This window comes from Cydia strobilella, chromosome 3, assembly GCF_947568885.1.
Source record: "Cydia strobilella chromosome 3, ilCydStro3.1, whole genome shotgun sequence".
Taxonomy (NCBI): domain Eukaryota; kingdom Metazoa; phylum Arthropoda; class Insecta; order Lepidoptera; family Tortricidae; genus Cydia; species Cydia strobilella.
In genome coordinates this window covers 11,228,691-11,255,356 of record NC_086043.1, presented here as the reverse complement: position 1 = coordinate 11,255,356, position 26,666 = coordinate 11,228,691, and the positions used below count along the sequence as shown (strand labels likewise).

The 26,666-nt window shown below is 37.7% G+C and overlaps 1 protein-coding gene across 1 annotated transcript in view; it reads left to right on the top strand.

The window, feature by feature from the left end:
* Window positions 1-25,104, top strand: part of LOC134755834 (uncharacterized) — a 77,733-nt gene extending 52,629 nt beyond the window's left edge. The window contains exons 3-8 of the mRNA XM_063692447.1: window positions 5,852-5,919; window positions 18,107-20,442; window positions 20,983-21,108; window positions 21,467-21,548; window positions 22,403-22,573; window positions 22,679-25,104. Of these exons, the coding sequence (XP_063548517.1) occupies window positions 5,852-5,919; window positions 18,107-20,442; window positions 20,983-21,108; window positions 21,467-21,548; window positions 22,403-22,573; window positions 22,679-22,842 (2,947 nt within the window). The 3' untranslated portion in view covers window positions 22,843-25,104. The remainder of the gene's footprint in view (window positions 1-5,851; window positions 5,920-18,106; window positions 20,443-20,982; window positions 21,109-21,466; window positions 21,549-22,402; window positions 22,574-22,678) is intronic.
* Window positions 25,105-26,666: the final 1,562 nt, after the last annotated feature.

Sequence of the window (26,666 nt, the reverse complement as noted above, 5' to 3'; positions counted from 1 at the left end):
AGCCAGCGAGGTACTAGAGATTGTAACTCCTGTGTGCTTAGCCAACGTGCCAATCGTTAACGCTCCGTGGCGTAACGTAGTCATCTCCCTCTATCACTCTTTCATATTAGTGCGACAGAGACAGTTGCGTTTCATTCGCTACGGAGCGTTAACGATTAGCATGTTGGCTACGCAGCCTGTAGTGCAACATTTCCGAACCGAATACTTAGTTGTTAACATAAAATATACAGTCACGGAAAAACACGGTACTAAATGAGAGTCTGCACCCCGGTGTTGTTGGAATGTATGTAAGAGTACCTATGTTTTAAGATTCAATCCATAACCGTATATCTACACCGAATATAGTAGTAGTAGGTAAAGATTGCTATGACTGCTCTTCTTACAGAAGATATTAGTCCACCAAAAACATTTTCATGTAAAATGTTGCCAAGACGAAACCATAAGGCTCGCACTGTCAAAAAGTTATCAGATCTCTTGTAGAGCCAAGCTTCTAACTCTACAAGACCTAACTTCACAAACTACACCTTAGTCATAATATGTGGCTTGGCCGTTTCGTTACTACAAGAACTACGATACACTACCGTGCCCCCAGATTAGTTTTAGCCGTAGTACATTAGATATTGTCGTAAAATAGCTGTATTTAAAATTAAGGAATAATGCCAAAATAGAGTACAAAGACCCGGAGCTAATTATAGTCCTACCCAGCAGCAGTGTTTAGGTAAAGTATACACATTAAGTTCGTTCCTATCCTACCTCAAAGCATAAAATTGCCTATAAAGTGCTTATTTCTCTCGGAGAGTAGAAGGCTATAAAACTGAGCTTCCAAGAATAGGCACCTCTAACGTGCATCAGCATATACGAAGTAAAGCAAAACATGACGATTCAACACATCCTTTTGGCTTTCGTCCTAACGTGCGTATAAATTAACTTTGCACACACAAACCTACACTCTGTAAAGTTGGTTCTAAATTAAAACATGAACAGAAAAACCGGACAAGTGCGAGTCGGACTCGCCCACCGAGGGTTCCGAATAAATTTAACTGATTTCTTATTTTATTTTTTATCTTATTTTTTACAAATTTATAGTTTTGAGTTTTGTTTCCCCTGTACTTACTTGTAGTATAAGACGATAAATTATTTGCCAAATTTCATAGTTCTAGGTCAACGGGAAGTACCTTATAAGTTTTGATTTCCTTCAGTGTCGAAAATGTCGAAATCTACTGATTTAAACTAACACGATTTTCACTCATAATTTTAAAACTAACACGGGACTTAATCGCGTACAAACTTACGTTTATTTATGGCCTGACGTTTCGAACGTGACGTTACGTTCGTGGTCACAGGCAGACTGGCGAGGAATTGTATCAACATCTTCTTGCCGCGCGGGTTTTGCGAACTACCCGCACTTGATCTTGATTATTAACTTGTACGCTAGGGTTGTCACTTTGCCTACACACAACACTCACAACATCCGATGGTATGTGGTGGGATGTTTTTTCCCCCTTACATTTGCTAATTACTGGATTCCACGAAGACGAAATCCCCTGTCCCTCATTTTGATTGAAATTTCGATGTTTTCTGATTTCAATTGCTTCACGTACCTTCCTGCTGTAGTAACGACGTTCCGTTGAGAGGACTTTGGGATTATGGAGCTCAATCCAGTGGTTTGGTCCCGACTGTAGCAAAATAATAATCAAGATCAAGTGCGGGTAGTTCGCAAAACCCGCGCGGCAAGTAGATGTTGATACAATTCCTCGCCAGTCTACCTGTGACCACGAACGTAACGTCACGTTCGAAACGTCAGGCCATAAATAAACATAAGTTTGTACGCGATTAAGTCCCGTGTTGTTAGTTTTAAAATTATGTCGAAATCTATCTTTTTTTACGCTAACTTTTTACAGCAGATTCAATTGGTTTAAATTTCAACTCGATACGCGTTCCTGAGATAAAGGGTCTTGACAGACAGACGGACGGACAACAAAGTGATCCTTATAAGGGGTCCGTTTTTTCCTTTTGAGGTACGGAACCCTAAAAATAACATGAATTAAAAGATTAAGTTTGTTTTTGTTTTGTTATGTTTTATAGGAAAGTGGCACGAATAAATGAACGATTAAGCGATTACACGAACTTAATTTTTTTTTTTACATACATACATTTGTATTTTAGAATGCGTTTTCAGTAAATGTTAATATATTTATCCTTTTTTTATGTTGGGACGTATCGTTGATTTTTTCATTGTGATTGACATCTGTATATACAATTTATAGTTCGTTTTCAGTAACTTTAAAACGGACGCGAGCCAGACCGAGTAAGGATCGGTAATTCGGTATATGATATTTAATCTTAATGTGCACAAAATCATAAAAAAAGTTTGATATAACAATAATTTACGACTATATCAACTACTTGTCGAAATAGTTTACTCCTTGGAGTAACTACGAGACTATTAGGAATGATAAAAAGATTTTAAATAGGCACTTACAGCAAGATGATATTTACTTACCTGCATTTATTTTCTATCTTTTAAATAAATACAGAACTTTTTACTGCCACCGTGTACCTGTCTTTAACACGCCAGTCGTGAAGCGGTAACCCGGCCTCGGTAGTCGGCACAAAGTGTTGTGAGTGTGAGACAAGCAAGGTGAGCGACATTTGCCAGTGCGTTGTGTTCAGGCGAAGTCTGCCGTTCTGAATCTAGCCTAACAACGAGCAGGCGGTCCCTGACATTTCGATAGCAGTTTTGCTTACATTTTACGTAATAGCCTGCTCTGTATGTTATTGTTTAGCGGAATTTTAGTTTGAAATAGATCTTGGAGGATAATTATATTCATGCCAGTACGTATGTCCGTAAACGTGACTTAAATGTTGTCAATTTGCATAAATTTACCTGCGCTTTTTATGATTTCATGAAATGGCATGAGCCTCACGATTTAAGTCCTAGGTAGAGTCAAGCTGGCAATTGACTTTGTGTGCCATGCATTACTATATCTCAAACTGATTTTAACTAGAACTTGTGGCTCAGGTATTTTATTACCTAATCTAGATTTAAGTGCAGTGGTAAACTATTTTGAAATGCATTATGCACGATCGATCGCACATAACTGGTAAACGGGGTTACGACTGACCATAGCTCTCAAAACCTCAAACACGTCCTATTAGGCTTTAGGGAATTGGGGCATAAGTAGTTGACTTAATACCCTGCACAAAACTAAAACGTGAGCAATTCACCAATCCTCAGTTAGCCACTTTTTATACAATTCTTTAAAATTATTGGACAAGAATGCGGACGAATCGCATATAACCGATAATTTAAGTCGACATCAATAAATAATGTTTTCGATTCGTGGGAAAGTCTACTTTAAGTATGTTTTCGTTACAAGTAGGTATAATTGCCAATGAAACTCCTTTATTGCCATGTTCTTTTGCTATATAGGGACCTACCTAGGTCTAGTAACAATTCTGGTTAAGCGCGAAGCAACCACTAAAACCGGATTCTTTCTATAGGATCGAAAAGCTTGATCTTTCTTGTTGACTTAAAATAAATCATTCGGACATTTCCAACGAATATAAGGGGCAGGTGTCTTTAATAAGGAGTAGCCTGTCATTGTAATGAAGCTCTTAGCCTTGATGCGATGTAAATCGCCGTAAAGTATGGTTTCTGTGAAGCTCTAATAAATGTGTAAATAGTGGTGGTGAAGTGCAGATAATGGAAGGGCGGTGTGTCGACCGGCCGCAGGCTTGACAAAGCGGTACAGTAGGCCAACTGCAATACTGATAATAGAGGTTCAAGACTAGCTAATAACCACTGCCTGAGCAAAATGGTTAAGCAACAATTTAGATGTCATGAGAACAAAATTTTACAATGTTTTGACTATAAATATGTTTTTAGAGACCTCTAAATGCGAATTATAAGCTAGACAAATTGACCGGAAAAACCTTATATAAGGAGGAGCCTAGATTGGAGAGTGAGAATTATACAAATCCGAAAATATATGGAAGATTTTAACTTTTTCTCCTCCCAAAAAATACTGAATAGATATAGATGTACATGGGATTTAGCACACAGGTCACCCATTAGGTACGTGAATGCGGTTTGTCTCGAAAACCTTTTTCTATGGGGTACAAATGGGGTATTAGAGTTTTTATTAGGAGAACGGGAAGTGCAATTATTGATTGAATGCCGCACGTGCGATAAATCTGTTATTGCAAAAAGTTAATTAATAGGTACGCTTTTATGGTGTTAGGCCTGCTGTAGCAGAGTGCGCTCGCGCAGTCAGCAGCAGCGGCGCGCCACCGCCGCCCGCTAATTGTCGCTATTACAGAAATTGGACACTTACACACAATTGCTATAAATCACTGCAATGCAGGATTAAAAGCGCGCCTCCGTCGTTTACGCGACTAGGCGTCCAGATAACTATATACTTTAAGTAACTTCGCTACTGTTAATAATGTCTCGTTACAAAATATCGGTGCCGAATAAATTCTAAAGCTAATAGACTTGTGAAGTAATGCACTCGTGATAACCAGGGTTTTTAATTGACTACTAATTTATAACATCATACAATCAGTCTCAATATAACCGTACACTTGTAATCTATTGCTACGCGTTAACACACCTATTAATTATAAATAAATGCGAGTAAAAAAAGTTGATAGATATGTATGTTATATATTATACAATAATACAATATAATGACATTGTATTAGGTATGTGAATGTTAAATTTTACTAGTACTTATTCAGATAACTCAACCTTCGTTTTTGAAGATTTCAAAGTACGAGTATCTGGGGGCACGCGCCAAGACGAGCAAAGCGAAGCGCAAGGGCACTAGCTACCTTTTCTCGAAGCGCTTCGTCGTTTTTTGAGCCCTCATAACTTGGGTTTGGATTATACTAGATAAACAAAATACTAGGGACTATAGTGGACTTATTAAGCATAAAAATTTTCAATTGCATAGCTCTTATACTTTTTTCATATCTATTCATATCTAAAAAAAACCCGATTTCGTCACTCACTCAATCATTGATGATTATCAAAACCTCTAGGAAGCTGAAATTTGGTATGTAAGATAGTCTAGATAGTATTTGGTATGAAGTCCTAGGAAGCTGAAATTTGGTATGTACACAAACAACAAAAAAAATAATCAAAAACTTGAAATTTTTTGCCCTTAAGGGGGTGAAAAGATGGTGGAATTTTGTATGGGGAAGCAATAACCGCTGAACCGATTTAGGTGAAAGTTAGTATGTAGATAGTTTTTGTTATGGGGAAAGATATAAAATAAAAATAGTTTCAACCCCAAAATCACCCCGAAAGGGTGAAAAGGGGGTGGAAAAGTGTGTTAGTGGGGAAAAGGGGGTTGAAGTTTGTATGGGAAAACAGTAAAAAACAGATTGTATAAAAGATTGAGAAAAGAGAAGCGAAAAGGCCAAGCCACATATTTTGACTAAGGTGTAGAGCAGTGTAGAGTTTGTGAAGTTAGGGCTTGTAGAGTTAGAAGCTTGGCTCTACAAGACAATACCTACTTAATTAAGTCAGAATGAGTACTTAACACCTGATCTATTAGCTGAGCGCAGTATCTGGTAGGTCTGTATTTATTAGTCACGTATCGATGTATGATGTAAGGTATCATTTTATGTCATTAAAGTTTAATCATTAGTAATTTGATACAATAATGACTTAGTAGTAGGTACATATTTACACGCAGTCGTCGTTTGTGTCTCCTGTGCCTAAGTACGAGTCTTTGAGCGAATATTGAATGAGTACTCATTTAAATATTTTTTATAGTTTTATCGTTTTTTTTAAAGCCATTTATTGTACAAAAAATTCAAAGTTATTTTACTTTTGTTCCAGGAAACCAGCCGTAATAGAAAACGAAACAAGCGATCGAAAAGCAACGTTTGACAGCAGCTTTTGGGAAGGTATGTTATTTTAAGTAAATACTAAATAGTATAAAATAAATATTAGTTATTTTAAATACAAATAGGCTATCAATAAGAAGGTATAGAGGGAAATGTTAGGAGGTAAACATATCAAGTCCCCGGCCGGGCCGTAGCCTCTGAGCTGGGGGTAAAAAGGTTCCATTTTTCGGTTTTTAACATATGTATCTTGGAAACTTTGCTTTGAATATGATTGTAACAAATTATAATATATAATCCTCATATACCAATGGTTCGGCTGCACGCAAGGTCTTTTGCTAAAGACAATGATGCCATACCGCTAGTTCGCCACTTTCTCTTTATTTTGATAACGTTAAAATCCCGGATGCACCCCAAAGGAATCCAGTGTGTGGTTCAGTTTTTTCGGTTAGGATATACGCGTGTAATACATTAGTTACTATTGGTAGAATAAAATATAAGAGTGTACCTATGTGGTCTAGGAATACACTGTAAATGGCCTTACCTTACTAGCACTTATCGAACCCGATATACGAGGACCACCTATCAGACACACAATTTGTATAAAATTTGCATTCGTCGTTATTCGAATACATGTTCAGTGTTGTGTCGTGTCCACAAAAACCATCATTGATATACCAATATTTTAGGTATTCTGATGTGTAACCCTTTTTAAAACACAACAAATAAAATAAAAATGCCCATATTTAAAAAAATATGTTTTCTTAGCCTTGTAATACAAAGTTCATAAAGTGTTAAAATTCTTATTCTTGAGGCTGTCCATAGCCATCCAGCGTGCAGCGGGGTAATGCCGTCAGCATTATGGGTACTCTTGCACCGGGAGCGATAACGAACGGGGTTGACTAATAGTTACCTCATGTAATTTGTGTATTTGTGTTCGTAGATGTAATTGTTAATTATTGACATTTCATATAAATCATATTGTATAAATTCTACTTATTATCAAAAAAACTTGTAATTTTATTTAAAATATAACACAATATTTTCGGAAGTCTAAATAAATATGAGAACAATTTTTAGGGCAGCTGATCATTAAACCCATCTTATGCATCTATTGTTACACATTTGAAGGAAATTAATTGACGCTATCCGTTGCAAATGGAAGAAGACAAAGGATTGCCATGAGTAGATTTGTTTATGAACGTTCGTTAGCGCTGTGAATAAAGCGTGACTTGTTTTTGTCACTGCAGGGTAGAGTCCGATATTCTTTACTGGTTCAACATATCCTTCTTATAATTAGGAGTATAAATAACCTCAGGTTAGTACTTTGTCATTAATACTAATCAACTAAGGTTAGCTTAACATTCGTCAATGAGTATGAGAGATTGCTTGATTGCTTGTTTTTTTTTTGTTTTTGGTCCACTACCGTACACAGGTTTTTAAGGATTTCACCAGATCAACTGCCCATCTGGCTGGAGGCTTCCCATCCTGCTTCTTCCAGTTAATAAGCGCCCGCCCCACTAACGTTATTTTCTGCCCAAAGGTTACAAGTAATTTTCCAAATACCACATCTGTCAACTTTACAAACAAGAAGGAAATCTCCGTTTTATGCAGAACTTTTTTTATACTTTTTCAACACATGCAAATTAATTATAATAGTTTGTAAATGTCGATAAGAGTACGCAGCGTTAGTGTTTATGCGAGTTTGTACGATTATCATTTTTATACTCAAGTACTTACCTATCACATTGTTTCTTGACAGAATAACACTAACTCGCCACGCCTATGCCTCGTGCTCCAAACGCCTATACAAATACATACCTACATAATCATTGCAAAATCGGGTTTAGGTAAATTTCTTAATCGGTGATGCTGTTGAATCCATAGATATTTTTTTTATTTATAGCATTCATGGCGGTTGTATAATATTCGTTTGATATTATAGCTGAGTAGGAATCCTTGCGTGTGCTGGGTCGTGAAAGTGCACCTTGCGAGGGGCCGCCCGCATTGTCGCACCTGTCTGCGTATTCCCATCGGTTGCGAATCACTGAAACGTGATCTTGTACTCCATAGCTACTATGCGTAATCGAAGAGTCCATTAATACTGGTTCTCTTGAGCTTTTGACTCGCCCGTGCTATTGAATGACACTCCTGCTCATTCTTTGCACATGCTGTAATGCAGTTTCGGTGCAAGGCTTGGACTGCATTGCGAGAATGCCGTAAACTTTCGAACCTTATAAGTACCGTGGGCAAACTGGATACTCGCACAAAAATATAATTAATATTGAGCTACATTTTAAATATTTCTCTTCCGTGAATGTTCTTCCGTTTACCCCTTCCATTTTAGGCTTTTGCTTACGTCCGTGTACCTACAATAAATAAGTTAAACGACCGAATTAGCACTGTAAAGTACCTATAGTCATCGGCACTTCTTTAGGCGCGATTCATTTATTACGTAAAGCAATTTCCCCCTAAATTTGGAGGGGGGTCGACCGTGTCTTATTTTTTCTTACAGGGGGGTGGCACGGAGTCTTGATAATTCTTACGTAAGATCACAAAAATGCGCAAGTAAAGATTATACTTCAAAAAACCGGCCAAGTGCGAGTCGGACTCGCGCACCGAGGGTTCCGTACTTTTTAGTATTTGTTGTTATAGCGACAACAGAAATACATCATCTGTGAAAATTTCAACTGTCTAGCTATCACGGTTCATGAGATACAGCCTGGTGACAGACAGACGGACAGACGGACGGACGGCCAGACGGACAGACGGACAGCGGAGTCTTAGTAATAGGGTCCCGTTTTTACCCTTTGGGTACGGAACCCTAAAGAGCATGTGCATCCATACGAGTGCCGACAAAAATAAAGCTAAAGTTGGTTATTGCCAAAAAATATTATTTTTTTGTACTTTCGCAGGTACAAAATAAAAGTTCCTAATATTGTTTCTTAAATTGAAATAAAAACAAACCCGATGTGTAATAATTTTTCCTTCAGATTCTTACGTAATAAACATTAAACAGGGGTGTGGGGGTCGGCCTATTCTTTTTTTTTTACATAGGGGAGGGGGAGAGTCAAAATCTGGCAAAAATCGTAAATAAATGAATGGCGCCGTATGTAGGAATGTCACTACTTCGTTTGTAAGGTCTAAGGTGCCAAACGGTGTATAGTGCCTTTTCGGCAAAATATTTTTCGCCAAATTTCAGCTCCCAAAAAACTTATTGCAGTTGTTTCATTTCCCAAATGAATCTTTAGGAAATTTACGTTTCGCATTTTATTAATTTAGTCATAATATAAACATTTGGCATCATTTTATATTATCAAGTTTTATTAAGACAAACGTGTATTAAGCGAACGTTTTCTTTTAGCGAATAATGATATTCCAAAAAAATGTTTTTCAAATTGTCACACGAACTGCGACAGGTACCAAAGGTAGGCAGGTTCTTATGTTCATACGTCACCACAATTACTAAAAGTAAGTTGACTTAAACAGCTTTTCCTACATAGATAATAAATAAAACAAATTGAATTAAAGAATGAGGACACTTTTTACATGTAAACCAATATTGTAATTATGATGGTTTTATGATGTATGTGGTATTAGTTACGTAGTGAAATTACGTAAGGTGTCACGTATGTATTTCAGCTCTTAAAAAACATATTGAAGTGAAGGGTTCCATAGCATACATAAAACAGTTAAGTAAGTCGATATTTACCGGTATCTGAATCTACTATAAGCGCAAAATATAGCTCGACTTGGCCGTCCTTACTTTATAAGTATGCTTATAAGGAAAGTTGTGTTCTGATATCCCGCTGGCTGATCATTAAATTGACAACCACGATCCACCCGTCAACTTTCATTGTTAACCGGCATTTTGCATCCCAGAAATTCGATTTCGAATGCTTATCGCTATGATTGATAGCCATTGTCGGTGCGTAGTTACGTTAGATCGATGCGATCACAATAGGAAGAGATTAGCAGTTTTATAGTGCACCTGAGCTATGGATTACACTCGCTTCACTTGAGTGTCTTATTGTACACTTGTTCCTTGGGTTACTTATTATTTATGAAAATAGGTTAATCGATAACAAATTAACCGGTTATATACTACACATTGTCCTGCCAAGTCCAGACTTATCGATAAATAATACGTATTACATACCTATTACAAGGTTGAAGAGAAGAAGTGTACTCTCCAACATTACTACCTTTTAACGTTGAAATAACTAAAAAAAATCACACTATACAATATTACATAGTTACATGCCTCACATACCTGTATATGTTAAAGATTGAAACACACCAAATTAGTAAATAATTTTGAACATTTACAACGTAGGTATTAGAATATACATTTTCATTTTTATATTATCAGGTAAATAATTATTAAACCTTTACCAGGCTGCGAAGAACAAGCGTGTTTTATTAAGTACTTTATATAGGTTTGCAACTGTTTTGAACGTCTTGTACAAAATGTATTTACAAAAGTCGGATATGTTCCTGTAAACCAGAAAAAAACAAATGTAGGATACGGTAATCCCATTACCTGTCTAGAGTAATGAACTGCCATATTCAATTTATTGTTATTGTAGGGTAAACTCGCATTATTTGGTGACACGCCTAATTCGGTGATAGGTACAAGTTTTGAAGCGTGACACCCAGGAAAGCTAGTGAATTAGGGCCTTTTAAATGGGACCTCACGGCTTCACGGCTTCGGCGGCTTTGCCGCGAGGCCCATTTAAAAAGCCCTAATTTACTAGCTTTCCTAGGTGTCATGCTTCAAAACTTGTATCACCGAATTAGGCGTGTCACCAAATAATGCGAGTTTACCCTATTCTTTACCAGGCAAAGGGTGATATGCCATCCATACCCCAGCACGTAGTATATCATTTACCATAGTTAATTTTTAACTTTTTAACTCTAAATCTCCTAAGAGGATAAGTCTTTAAAGGGAACTTTTAAGACTAGGTACGCCAATTCCCTAGTTATAAGTTGAACACAATAAGAATTTTATTATATGATACGACAGGAGAACTAACCGGGCTATGGGCGGAATAGTTCCCACATAGTCAAACTTTAACAAGCTAGTGGGATAATGTCATCCCACATCCTAATTCTGGTCATATTACAAAAATGCGTGAATGTTTAGCCAAGTATGAGATTAGATAACCTTACACAACACTCAAATTTATTTCTCTGAAATTAAATAGTGTTCGGTTTTTGTCATAATCCACCGAAATTACTCAAGTCAAGTGAATTCAAACGACTGCCAAAGAAACATTATTGGATTTAGATGAAGATCATAAAATAATATTTTCAACGATCGATATAATGCTTTGTAGGAGATTTGGAGCTAAAACGTAACTATGGTAATGATATACTATGTGGTCGGCATAAATATCACCCTTTGCTTTTGGTAAAGGGTTAAAAAGAAGGGATAAATTTCATATTAATTACAAAAGTAGTACATAGATATAACTTTTTAAGCGATGACTCCCGAATGTTGTTTTATTGTGGTCGGAAACGCTGAGCCATGGAATCCATTAATACCTTGAACCAAAAAACTTTGATGGGCTTAACTTATCTGGTTGCCATTTTAAATTGGAAGTCCTGGAATTTTCTCGAGTGAAGGCTTTAACAAAAAGCGTTTATATTTTGTACGCGATGTATCAGATTCTAATGTAGTACAGTTTAAGGTTGACTTTCGAAAAGCTAGCGAAGGTGCAGATGTTGTAACGTTTGGCGGATTCCTGGCGTGCCCGGTTTGATTCGCAGCAGTCAGCTCGCTTGGTCGTCGGTCGCATACCGCAATCGAAGCGATATTTATTCGACTTAAATGTCGCGAACGCTGCCCGCAGAATGCGGCATTAATTACCTTTTCTAATTAGACATAATTTCACAAATGCAGTTTTATTGTAGGTATGACAAAAAAGAAGTTAGCTATAGCGTTAGCTTATATGTTGTGTCGTCTGTTTCAGCTTGCAAAGGCTCACCATGCACACCACTAACTATTATACCTATACTATACACTGTTAACCCGTTCATACATCAGCCCTGTTGTTGAATTTGTCCATTACTCACTGTTGTGTCGGTGCCATACCAGATCGTTATGTCAGATGGATCGCCCAACTAATAAACACAAGTAAGCGTTTTGAATTAATAAAAGAGTCACTAGACGACCTTTTCGAGATACAAATGTGGCGGTTATGGCTCTTGTCTCGTTGAGATTACATAAGACATGTCATTGGAGAAAGTTAATTTAGTTTTGAAAGTGAAATCGATTACACTTTCATTCACTTACATATCTTTTATTTTAAAGTACGCTGTTGGAATGGAACCCATCAGTCATTCAAATGTTAAGCCGTTTTACTTGACTCTCTGTGACTTTGCCTATTGTTTCAGGAATCTGTCTCTTTTATGACGAGGGTCGAGCTTTTTAAAACAAAAAATACCTAAAGATTACGATGAAGTACGTATTACCTACCTCCCAAATCAAAAAATAAAATTAAATAAACTTTACACATATATATAAGTAAATAGGACAAGTAGATAAGCAGTCAACATGCCAACATATAGGTTATTCTGGTTGAGCTTTTAGCGCCATGTTTGTCGATAAATATGTAGCTACATTTTCAATATTCTGATCTATATTGAGGCTATTATAAAAAGGTTTAATAAAAGGACGGGAATGTAAAAAAAATGTGCAAACACGTCGGAGCGGTTTAAAGGCCGCGTCCGGATTGCGAGGGGCGGCGGCACGGCGGGCACAGGCGGCATTCCAACCTCCCGCGGCCATGGCGACGTCACCTCTATGTACCTAGATGGCTTGGCACATTCCGTGATGCCACACTTATTCCCTCCTCTCAGTACTGATGAAAAGAAACTGCACTCGTGAAATCGGTCCGGCCGCATTTCCTAAGTCTAATCCAACTTGCAAGTTGCTGTACAAGGCATGTCATATAATCGGAAGTGGAGCGGCGCTCAGGGTGCGCGCTTCGCGACGGCGGTTGCGCGGGACGCCTGCGCGACCCTGACATCTGTTGTGCGCGCGAGTGCCGTCTGCGCTCGCGCTCACGGTCGCCGCCCTCCAATGCCTCTCTTCGCTAAAAATAGCTCGGTTTTACAGATTCGTGCTTACTTTAAAGTTAGAGCACCGACTAGAGAGAGCGATTATAAATTCTATCATATTAGGTGCGCTGAGTTTTTGTTTTGTGGATATTGTTGTAGGTTGTGATGTGTTATCGAAAGTGCTGTCTTTTCAGTGACTGGGGTTTGTAGTGGTATGTGATGTGTGACGTTCTTAAGGCTTATGTATTCGCGAGCGGGATGCGGGGGAGAGTCGCGTGCGCACTCAGTGTTCGTCCCTGGCTCGGAGCAACGCCCCCGTCAAGGGCGGCGACGCTGCAAATTTGTGCAAGCCCGCCGCGACTCAGTGCATCTCGCCCCGCCGCGGCGGCACAGCGCTCGCCGCCCGTGCTCGCCGCTCGCTCGTCCTGCGCCGACCGGCGCCCGCGCACCGGCCCGTGGGCGCTCACTGCACGCACCGCCCTATGTTAAATAACTGTTATTTCGGTCGTCAATGAGCTGGTTCCGCATTCTTAACTCGATCCTCCTTCTTTGGACCGAGAGATTCGCGGCATTGTTGTTTTAATGCCGAATAAATAAAGTGCACAGCTTTTTGTTATCTGCGCGAAATGTGGGTGTAAGTTTTTGTGGTTTTCCCCGTTCTTGCAACGAAAGTATGTTTTCTGAATGAACTGGAATATGAAACTGGTTTATTAAATGAAAGTGTGAAGTTATGAATTAGTTCATGTGAACATCCTTGAAGTGCGATAGAGATAGTTCACGATGTTGGAGATGAGGAAGCTGCCGCGGCGGTCCATGTCCCTCTACGGTCAGTGTGTATGATTACTTTACTTTATTGACAGCATATGTCTTTCCCATCATTGAAAAATAATGTTCCGCAAGTTATTATTATTATTAAACGCCATGCCTACCTGCAAATAAATTATACTCAAGCTCAAGACATTAATTTATTACTGTAGGTTTCCTAGGAAATCTTCAACCTTTTTTAAAATTAAATTTTTATAGCAAATTAGACATAGGCCAATCAAATTAGATCCAAAAATAGCGTTTTGAGGAATTAATTCCCAGCAAGCTGGACATCGTTTTAATACTTTCATTTGGTCCTATTTAGGACGCATTTTCTTGTAATCCGAGTTTGCTCCATCCCAGGAGGTGTGCATAATTTTTGGCAGCCTTAGGAGATAAATTTTTCCTTGAATTGCCAAACCACTCGATGTAGAAGGAACCCACCATCAATTACAATGACACTACTAGCAAGGTTTGGCGGATCAGACACTGGTTTTCGGATTTTTAACATGATTATACCACAACTAACGAAATTCAGTGGCGGGCATTTTTTTATAAACATTGACTACGAATTCATATTAAGGTACCTTTCGGATCCTCAGATATCAATTTTCATCATGACTAGAACAAATTTTCCGCCGGACGTACCATTTTTGATCTACAAGCAAAAAAACTGAAAAAGAGGTAATATTTATGCACACCTCCTGGGATGGATCAAACTCGGATTACACGCATTTAGGACCAAAGGAAGGTATTAAAACGATTTTCAGCTTGCTGGGAATTATTTAATCTGGAAAAAAAATTTCGCGTCAAAAACATTTTTCTTCTACTTTTTCCTAATCATAACGAGATACCGAATATGAGCTTAAACGGATCCCAACTATTTTTGTTGCACCTTGTATCACCCACGACTGTTCCTAAAGTAATATCATCCTCAGGGCGTTTAATGTTTTAAATAGGTATTATGGTTTTGATAAATGGGAATTCTGATTTTGGAATTTATATAATCTTTAATAGAAAAAACCCCTCTTCTCAATACAGTTTAAAATGCCATATAAGTTATTGGCTGGTATTTAATTGATCACCAGATATAAGTAGTATAATTATTCCATTTCGTCACGTTTTTCTAGTAGCATTTCGTTTCTATAAGGGTCGCAGTTCTAACCTAACCTAACCCACTTCTCTGATAGACTGATAGTAGTTCGGTTCTGGGAGGACCGCAGTTCAAACCTAACCTAACCCACTACTTAATTAGTAGCATATTTATCGTTTCTGTAAGGGTCGCAGTTATATCTCTCCGGGTCCGAGTTCAGGTCCGGGTCCGCACCGGGTCCGGGTCCGACTCCGGCTCCGTGTTCGGGTCCCAGTCCAAGTCTAACTCGAAATCGCCAAACGTTGTACTATGCGTGGTTGAAGAGTTCCGTTCTGATCATCATTAGCAACTGCGAAGTGGAACTTTCCACTTAATGTTTTTAATGTAAATGCTTCATTTTCTGATGAACATTCAAAAATCTATATACGTATGCCTTTATCATTTGAGGAGTTCTCTCGATTTCTCATGGATCCCATCATTAGAACTGCGTTTTGACAAAAACGTATGCCAAAAATCTGTATGTATAATGTCGGCGGCAGATCGTAAAATCGGGCATATCGAGATATTCCTAAGCATATCATGAAACGCCGCCATTTCATGATCTGACTAGCGACTACCAGCCATAGTGTTCAAACCTCAACATTTGACGATTTGCCTGGGGACGTTTAGGCATATCAAATAAGTAGGGTGTGATATATACTTACAATCAACAATAGTAGTTTATGTGACTGCTACACAATGATAGGCATCAAAACTCGAGTGTGGGTTTATGAAACGAACGAAGTGAGTTTCATAACAGAATCACACGAGCGTTTTAATGCCTAATTATGTACAGTTACATACACTGCTTTATCTACACTCATATTATAAACTTTCTATGATATATTCACTAACCTCATATTACAGCCGACATTGGGGCATAGTTGTTCTCTGGCGGAAATCACGCATGTCATCCATCCGCAGTTTTTTTTAAATTCAGAGACAAACTAGAGTGGGGGTCGATACCAACTAATAAGCGAGATTGGCAAAATTGTATGCAATTGACATTTTATTTCGAATAAAACGTCATCTTGACTGATATTAGTATAGAGGTCAAATCAAATTTCATTGTTTTTCAGAGATGTTCGAAATTTGAATGAAATAATATTGTCGAAATGGATGTTATTATTTAGCTATACATTTCCACTGATAAAAAATTTGCTGTAACAAAATAGTTTATCTTTATGTTGGCCATTATTTACGGATTTTGAAGGCATCATAGAGGGTTTATGATATGTGTGTAGATAATAGAATTTTCAAAATCGGTCCAGAAATGACAGAGATATGGAGTAACAAACATAAAGAAAAATAAAGGAAAAAAAACATACAACCGAATTGATAACCTCCTCCTTTTCAGATTTGAAAGTCGGTTAAAAAAATACATTCAACTCTTTGGGCATTTCTTTTTAAAGATGAACCCTCAAATTTTGTGTTAACACAAAATTACTAAAACGGGACTGTTACTAAGACTCCTCTGTCCGTCTGTCCGTCTGTCTGTCTGTCTGTCACCAGGCTGCATCTTATGAACCGTGATAGCTACAGACAGTTGAAATTTTCACAGATGATGTATTTCTGTGGCCGCTAAAACAACAAATAGGTACTAAAAAGTACGGAACCCTCGGTGGGCGAGTCCGATTCGCACTTGTTCGGTTTTTTAATCAATTTTTTCAGTAAATATCTTACGATTTATGTATATGTATATTCATTATTGTTTCATTTTATCTTAAATTAATAACTAATAAGTATTGTGACAATATACTCGTACTGGCTCTAAATAACCTTCTTACGACATAAAATAAAGTATCTCGGCTCCGGGAAAGTACCGGTCCTTAAAGTCTCCATGGGGAAAGTAGTACGAATTTGTTCGCTATTGTTACTCCTCCATACCGAATAACATGTATTAAATACTAGCCACCCTTCTATTCCTCCACTTCGGGTTTCTAAAGCTAAAGTAGCCTATTATACTTACACCCGCTGGGGCTAAAGGGGCCCACTGACTATCAGTCCGCCAGACGATATCGGCCTGTAAGTTGTTCCGAACTGTCAAATTTTTGTTCTAACTGACAGGCCGATATCGACCGGCGGACTGATAGTCAGTGGGCCCCTTAAGAGTATATATATGTATATATGCCCAAAAATCGTTTAAGTACTTTGACTGTGAAATGGTAACAACTCGGACTCAGATAGATAACAACTCGGTCCGGAATCACTTGCTTTTTAATTTAACTACATAATACATATTAGTATAGATTGGTATTCTAAGTAGGTTAGTGCATTTGGTCGGGTGCTACACATGTGCATCCGCTCGCGCCGCCTTTGGGTACAGTAACTCAACACATTATATTATATGTACTAATTTTGCGCAACTGATTAAATTCGTCCAGTAAGTTTCTTTGTTCCGGTGTGATGACGAAAACATCGACAGCGTCGAACCCTTGAAGTGGTCCACAATGCTGAATTTCAGTGCGCACGAAACATTTGTTCAAACAAATTGAAGCATGCCATGTCCGCAAAATAAATAAGACATGTAGATATTAATCGCGTTTACGTGTTTAATGCTTTTACGTATATATTGGAAAAAAAACATCAGTTGAAACGCGAACCTCATTGTAAACGCCCATGTTTAAAATTTATTAAGATTTGATACGCAATGTATACACAAAGGGTGATAGTGTTAGATACTCAATCGTATAGTGTTGTTAAAATCAGACATTCGCGATGTCTGCATCCAATTGAAGAAGAAAGAGAAGGTAAATTTTTAGTTTAATGTTAACATGCTTACTGTGACTGTTTAGTACTGACTAATGACAATAATTATTGGACATCGGCGATTGGTTGTAATAGAAGTAATGACGCATCATCTGAGCTAATAGGTTGGTCAACTGTAGAGTGACACCACTGGTGATTCATCATATCGTCTCAGAATACTGGTTTTCCATTTTGCCTTAGTCTGTCCACACGTCGCATTCAAGGCCTTGTCTCAAATGTATAAATATTATCGCACCCGTATGTACAGTCAGTTCTTCGTAACTTTAAGTTAGTGCATAACAAATTTAACGATCAAAGAAAAGTGTTCAATAAAAATAGATGCTATTTGAACGGAGAGGTAGTACGTGGTTGCAATAGTCTTCTTTGTAAATTATAGTTTACTCCCTTATTTAAAAAAAAACGAAGAAATTTACGGCGTATGTCTCGCATACAAAATAACTTCATACCACTACTGGAACTAAGAGTTTTTCTTCTTTACAGATCGGGTCAATAAAAGCGATGCCGAAGACAAAAGTCTCTCTAATGATGAGACTCCCCTGCCGACGTGCCCTCGGCAGCCACCCGATGGGGTAGAAACGCCGGCGGACGCCGTGGAGAATGCTCCCGAGCTTCCGTCACGGCTACCACCCCGACTACCCGCCGGCTGGCCTTCCACGCGCACCCGCTACTCATACACCTCGAGGACGCAGGATGCGAGAAGTGAAGCCAGTGTGAAAGACAAGATAGCTATGTTTTCAAATGATCGTGCTCCTTCATCAGATCAATTGGATAGCTGTGGGACTTTACCAAAAAATTTAACAGTCCCCAGAAAAAGCACGACGTCGTACACAAACAGCTACAACGACGTCTTATCACTGGATAGACGATTAACCAAGTCTCAAGATAATCTCGATGAAGTACCAAGGTCGTATAAAAGACATTCGGAGCGCCCAGAGGTACTAGGAGCCATAGAAAGCAAGGTTAGGACGTCGAGTAAGGAAACTGCTCAAACCTTGAGTCCTCGACCAATGGACAGTAAACCTCTGTTTTATGGCAGTACAACTACTTTACCATCGAATATAGAAAAAACGTTTAGCCAGCCAGTGTATCATGCTCGCAGTATAAGTGATGACAATGGCGACAAAAGTGTACACAAATCCAACCTAGAATATTTAATTGAACAAAGAAAAAAATCTTTGTCAAAGCTCAGGGGGTTGGTAATACCTGAAGTGCAATCGCCAATAGTAGATTTACCTGAAATTAAAGTGCAGGATAATATATCGAAATCGTTTATATACAAGTCAAATGTGAATACGAGTATAAGCAATAAGGAGACCACAACAAGTCACAAGAAGATAATTGATTTAAATGAAAGTAATTGGAAAACAAATCTTTTACCAAATAATCTACCCAAGTATTCACCAGCTTTTAAAAGAAAGTCTTTACAAGTGTATACACCTTCTTCATTGTCGAAAGAGTCTACGCCTGAAAGGAAATTCAACGAAAAAGTCGATGCTCTTAATAAGCTTAATAGTAAAACTTTTGCACCTAGACCTGCTCGGACAACATCTGATATTAAAAATGGAACGTTACCGGCTAAATTATCCATGATCAATCTTAATAAGGGCTCCAGTACCGACTACAAATCCATTTTGAACAATAATCGGGATTACAAAAATGTCGAAATAAAAATATGTACCGCCACTGAAATCGTAGATAGTGATAATGATTCTGCCATGAGCTCAACACAATCTAGCTATCGGTCATCAGCATCATCACCTTTACACAACTTAGACAGCATAGAGTCCGATAGCTCTCGCCTCTCACCTAGAATATCACATTATACAACATACTCACTAATAAAAACTGAAATTCCTGCAAAATCAGTAATTTCAGAAAAAACCTGCGAGGAATACGTTAAACGTAATGTATGTCGTTCGGTATCATCCGACACAAATGTTTCACTCAGTTCTTCAGCGGGATCGGCAGCTACCTCAGGGTCGCAAGCTAGTTGCAGCTCTCTAGAAAGTTCTGTTGCTGACTCAGATAAAAGAAAAGTTTCGAAATCCTGTAATATGGATACCATCAACAGGCGAAATATTTTGGCTTCGGCTAAATGTAGGAGCGGTCGCGATGCTAAGCTGAAGTCACCCGTAGTGGAAACAAAGTTTTCGCACGAGTCGTTCGAGAAATCACCCAGCCCAACGTGCAATGCGTCTGAGCGCCTTTCTACACTCACGTCTTCCGTGAGTGCTATTTCGAATAAAGGCGATAGCAGACGTCGCAATAAGGTGATCGCTGAAACTGATTCTGACAGCGACCAAGAGGTCAACATGCGACAAAGAAAAGCTGACTTTAAGAATTCTAGACTTAAGAGAAATTCGAGTTCAGCGAATAAAACCAAGTCGAGCGAAGTTGTTGTAGAAACAGCAAAAGTCGAAGATCCGCCTATAGTGATTTCAGAAACCATAATTAAAGAAATAAAAAAATCGGGCCTTAACAGCTTTAATAATGATAATAATAAAGTTCTAAAACAAGTAGAGAAATCTAGTGTACAAGATAAGAAACATGATATAATACCGACTTTGCGAGAAAAGACCACTTTGAAATCAACAGTTTCACCTTGTTCACTCAACGTTCGAACTAATCTACCAACGAAAGAAAACCTTAGTTACAAAATCAGCAATGGGAATGGATTTTTGAGTGATAAGAGTGATCTAAGCTCTTTGGAGGAGAGTAAATTACCGACGCAAATAGTTCGGCTACAAAAAGGTGTCAGTTCTGGAGTGGGCCTGATTCTAGCCGGCGGCATTGACTGCGAAGCGAAAGATGTCACGGTAAGTAACACAAGTGTTTATGTAATTATTTTGTTACAGATAGGTGTCCTTACATTTCGTAGACAAATGTTTTTAGTGGATATAACTTTCATTTATTTATGGAATCTCAAATTTTTATCATGTCAGGGGATGTAGTCTAGTCTAATATTGTATAAATAATCTTAGACACTGGTTAAACTAGTTGAACAAAAAAAAGATGATTGTAGGGTTCCGTACCCAAAGGGTAAAAACGGGACCCTATTACTAAGACTGCGCTGTCCGTCTGTCCGTCAGTCTGTCACTAGGCTGTATCTCATGAACCGCGATAGCTTGACAGTTGAAATTTTTACAGATAATGTATTTCTGTTGCCGCTATAACAACAAATACTAAAAAGTACGGAACTGGGCGAGTACGACTCGCACTTGTCCGGTTTTTTTTTCTACAATACAAGTGGAATTCATAAAATAATTAAATCGATAGGCATTTACGTTATAAGTTGTCTTTAAATGAACTGTTCTCTTGTTCCTTTAAAATGTGTTTAAAATGTTTGTATTTCTCAGGTACACCGAGTTTTAGCAGACAGCGTGGCAGCGAAAGCTGGATTAACACGAGGAGCGAAGATTCGCAGCATTAACCATTGTAGTATGGCGGGCTTGACCCACGCGCAAACTGTTGCTATCCTGAAGGTTATTTCCTTTTCCTATTCACTTTTACAATTATGCACATCTATAATACTTACTTACTCGTAATAATCGTAATAATGTTTGTAAACATTGAGCATGGATTCAAAGGCATCAGTCAAAATTGACATTTTATTTACCAAAACGATGCTAGTTGGCGGTAATAGGAACTATTTCACACAAACTTGTTTTTTTTTTGCTATTTCGTGTTTTATCTCCAAAATTGACCTTGCGGCTCTTATGAACAAATAAATCCATTTCTTATAGTTCCTGATATTTCTTTACTGTCGCATTTGTAGGAAACACCCCGTTTAAATAAAAAAATGCTTCAGGTAATGTAATGTAGGTAATGGTTTGTTTTCAGGAACAACGTGCGGAGGTTGTAATAGAACTTGAGAACGATATCCCAGATAACACGAGTAGCGTAACATGCGGCTCTGACAATGGTAAAATACTTATATTAATTATCACATTACAGATTGTTATTCATAACGTAGGTATTCATAAGAAAGTCATATTAATATTCGCATACAAATAATAATGCAAATCCAAGGTATGTAAATGTCGATAATATACTTATTTAAGGCATCTAGGTCAATTCAATATTGCCTATAATCGTGTCGTTATCGTAAAATAAATTATGTAGGTATTTTGTAAAATCACATAAAACCGGTGATTTTGTTTTGTGAATCCGTAATCACGCATTAATTATGTATAGGTATATGAATTAACAATTATTACGACATTAAATAAATAAATAACATTTATTAACCAAATTTCAGTTTGAAGCAATTTATACACGATGGCTATAAAATAAGTGCATTCCCGTTGCCAGGTAGGTTTTACGATACTGAGCAACTTTTACGAGTACTATGGGACCAACCCCGAAATCGCGAAAGAAAAATTTGGCTGTTTCATACATTTTGGTTGCTCCATTTTCTATGGAAGGGTAAATTTTAACCGTATATAAAAATAAACCGTGTACTTATAGGTACATTTTCGCATTAGCGCTACTTTTTATTTTGCATAACCGACCATGTTGCATGTTAATTTATGTATTGCTTTGTTCTGACTTGATTAATATTTATAAATATTTTGTTTTCAGAATCTAAATTTATGATAATCATAAAACTTGTGCTCCGATTAAGAAACGGATGCAATATATAGGGCTTTACCTAATTGTTAAGGAGCTATTTACTTTATTGCACATACCTACATGATCAATGCGCCTAGGTGCAAACATAAATAATAAACCAAAAAAGTTTATAATGATAATGATTTATACGTTGTTACTATCTAGCGGAGTCGAAGGCTCGTTATGAGGGCGAGACGGAGAGCGCAGAGCGAGGGTCTGTGGTGACCGTGCTGCTGGACAAGGCCGGCGGCGGCGCCGGGCTCGGCTTCGGCCTGGACGGCGGCCGGGACTCGCCGCAAGGCGACCGCCCATTGACAGTCAAGAAACTTTTTGCAGGTACATTCATGTTTATTACAAAAAGTAATCTCCTAGCAAAGCGAACGCACATGGGGCAAATTAAAATTTGTTTTTGATAACATAATTCTTGTTTCAACTTTCCAGGCGGAGCGGCAGCACAAAGTGGATGTATTCTAGTCGGTGCTGAACTTCTTTCAGCGGGAGGAACGTCGATGGAGGGGTTCACGCGTACTCAGGCCTGGGCAGCGCTCAAGGCGCTTCCAGCCGGTCCCGTCACTTTGGTGTTGAGAAACACCGTAAGGAAATAACCTACATTTACTTAAACGCCGGATTAGGCGTAAGAAAATGAGACTTGTGTGGCCTATTTAAATTCACTATTGGAGTATTTTGTTGAAAATAGGCAGTGCGGGGAAATTGGAAGGCCTTGGGCTGAATTAATTAGACGACGCGTGCGCGCGAGATCCGGTTAGCACTCAGCCTAACGAGAGCCGTTTATCTGAACGTTTACTGAACGGGAGAATAAAAAGATGCTAACCGACACCATTCAATTTTGCGAAGTGCGTCGGATGCGAGGACCCGGCCCGCTCCTTGTACAAACACAATTTACTCCCTTCATTTAGTCAGTAGATTCGATGTACATAACGTTGTGCCAATTTGTCCCTAAACTAAATGGAAAGATTACATTTTATCGTTTTAGGACCTCTCGAAGACTGTTTCGTTATTTTAAAATATTTAAACTTTATTGGTTGAAGCTAATGGGAATGTACTTGCTAGTCTAGACAGTGGAATGGCAAGCGGAGATGCTTATTGCCTGCTTTTTGGCGCAGTACTTAAAGCTATAATTTTTGCAGCAATCCGATCTTGTAGTTCTATTATGCTTTGGATCTGAAATTTACCTAATCTTTATCAAAATGATACTCGTACGCAATTTATATAGATTATACATACCTATATAAATTGCGTATCATATCAGTCTGGCCCAAAAAATAAGTTACTAAAATAACATTTTCAACACTCAGATTTGGACTGTAAATCCATAGGTCACTGGTTCAAATCCGGTTCGAAGGACCATGTATATAATTGTGGCTATTCTTTGTGTAATTTGTACTGATTTAAATAAAAATCCGAAATTTATATAAAAGAGCGACTTATTTTATTTCCATGATAGATGCGAGTGATTAATGCGTGACATAATTCTTTTTAGTTATTCAAATTCAAAATTATGTCATTATCAAAGGTTGCAATCTGAACAGAATTCCTCCCATTTCTCTAGAGTTACGAACTTATCTGGTTGGGCAGACTACAGATATGTATTTAATACTACGTATTAATATTCATTCTGGCCTGTCTTTATTAAAGTTAAAGTTATTATACCTATCCTTCCTATTCCTCCTGAATATGTAAATTTACTTATTATGACTTTAAAAGCCTTTTCACCACACCAGCTGGTAAAGGCTCTCTTGATTGTTCAATAACTAATAAGAAAGTTGCATTGCAGTTTGCTGGTAGAATTGACTTTTATTTAAAGGATGATTTGAATGATTAATATTTAATAACATTAATTTACAAACGATTTGCATTTATTTTGTTTGATATTTTACAGTTAGTATTTTCCTTATGTTGGTGTGGTGAAAATTTTTGTGTTTTACTCGGTGGCAAAATTTGTTTAACTCTCTTGCCTTGAAACCCTCGCAACACTCAAGATTCCACTTATAGAACCACTTGCTACGCTCGTGGTTCAATTTTGGAATCTTTCGCTTGCTCGGGTATCAATATTAGCACGAGCGGTTAAAAACAACTTTGCCCCCTTGTAAAACTATTGTGTGTGTTGTGTTTTACAAGGGGGCAAAGTAACTGTTGTTGTTTAACCTCTCGTGCTAATATTCACCACCACACCAAGGCGAGGAAAATACGAACTGTAAAACATCAAACAAAATGAAACCAAATCAAATCCAAATGAATGTTATTAAATATTTATCATTCTAAATCATCATTATAAGTCAATTCTATCAGCCAACAATGAATAAACTACTCAAAATTAGCATCAGATTACTTTGCCTCACATGTGTATAGAATGCAACTTTCTTATCAGTTTTTCAAGTAAAAAGAGATCCTTTCTGAGCTGGTGTGGAGAAAATAACTATTGTTAGTAAAATTCGTTCACTGATTAGATTTACTTTATTCCTATCCTCCTCAACATTTTTTACTGTATTACCTACTCTACAATAATAATATATAGCAGTACTTGCCATGGTCGTTTAGGCTATTTAAGTCTTACTTTTACCACTAATTTGTAGCTATTAGCCTTAGAATACGTTGTACATAACTAAGAATATACTTAACTACTTGTTGTCATTAGTATTTTTCTAAATAAATATTATGCAATTTATTCGTTCTTGTGCATACACCTCTGTTAGCCCTTCGTCTATTGTTAAAAATCTTAATTGCCTTATTTATTGATTTGATAACCGTAAGGAAAAGAATGTTGCAGACCGTTAATTTATATTTTGTACCTAATTATGTTATTATTTTCTTGTAATGATAATAATAATAAACTACTTACTTTCGTCTACTGTCTACTTTATTATTAGTCGCATGCGTCACAAAAACTTGTTAGACTTTACTTATCATGGAATTATATTCCTCATTCCAAGCACAATTGCTGAATGTGAAAGGGATAATAGGATAACTAGGATCTGCACAGCCGCAGGTTCAATTTCATCGTAGCCTTATGAATAATATATTTTTTTTACTATTATTTAGAAATACATCACGAAATCGATGTACTCGTAACTACAGTCAGCTAAAAACTTGGGTCAAAAATATTTTCACTATCTTTACCATATTTAAAGTAGATTTCACAAATACCTATAGTCAAATATTAGGTACCTACTTACCTATTTTGTGAAGATGCTACTTTTTGTCCGAATTTAAATAATTGGGGCTTACATTCGGAGGTCGAGAAAGTGGTAGGCCCGTTCATATAACGCCGAGCGAACATGCGCACAAACGAAATGTGCACAAACGCCATTTGTGCACCGTTTTCTGGCCCACTCCGTAGTGTTCGTAAAGCTCCTGCTTCTTGTTTGAAGATTTTACACAGACCCCACATTAAATGTAAATTTACTTGTAAAATGCTACGCTGCCAGCAGTAACACGGAGTAGCAACCCACATCATTTGAAATTGCAATGGCTCATGTAGGTACAGTACTAGACATTATGTATACATAAAAATATATTGTTTTTTTACTTACGGCGGATTTCCAAGCAACATTTTTGATTCTATTTGTCCAGCACACAAGCACCACACGGGAACTGTTAAGTGGAAACATCAGTCATTTTTCCATGCAAACGTTCTCGACATTTTCCTCTCTGTATTTTGGGCCTTGATGTTTTTTATTTTTTATATGAGTTCAATATTACCAGTAACCTGAGCTGTGTCTGTATGTTTTGCTTTTTAGGGTTCCGTACCTAAAGGGTAAAAACGGGACCCTATTACTAAGACTCCACTGTCCGTTTGTCTGTCTGTATGTCTGTCTGTCTCTCTGTCTATCCGTTTGTCTGTCACCAGGCTGTATCTCATGAACCGTGAAAGCCAGACAGTTGAAATTTTCACAATTGATGTATTTCTGTTGCGATAATAACAAATACTAAAAGCAGAATAAGATAAATATTTAAGTGAGACGCCCATACAACAAACGTGATTTTTTTGCCGTTTTCTGCGTAATGGTACGGAACCCTTCGTGCGCGAATCCGACTCACACTTGGCCAGTTTTTTTAATATTCTTGTTTTTAAGAGGACTTATAGGTTACTTCAGGTGCCGTACATAGGCGCCTAGCATACAAAATCGGCAACAATGAACTCAAAAATCAAAACGATCAGACACAGATAATTTCTTTCTCATTCCGTTTCCAAAATCTCGTTACTATCGGTTACGTTTTGGAGGAAGAAAATTTCGAGAACGTAGCCTCGATTTCTGAGATTTTTACGAAGGGGGGACTCAGCGCGATGGAGATATTTACCTAAAATTCTCAAATCTGATAAAGGGCTCACCTGGTATAAATCCCGATGTATGATCTTTTCCATGCTCAACATACACACGAAAACTATCAAAACAAAAAAAATAAAGGA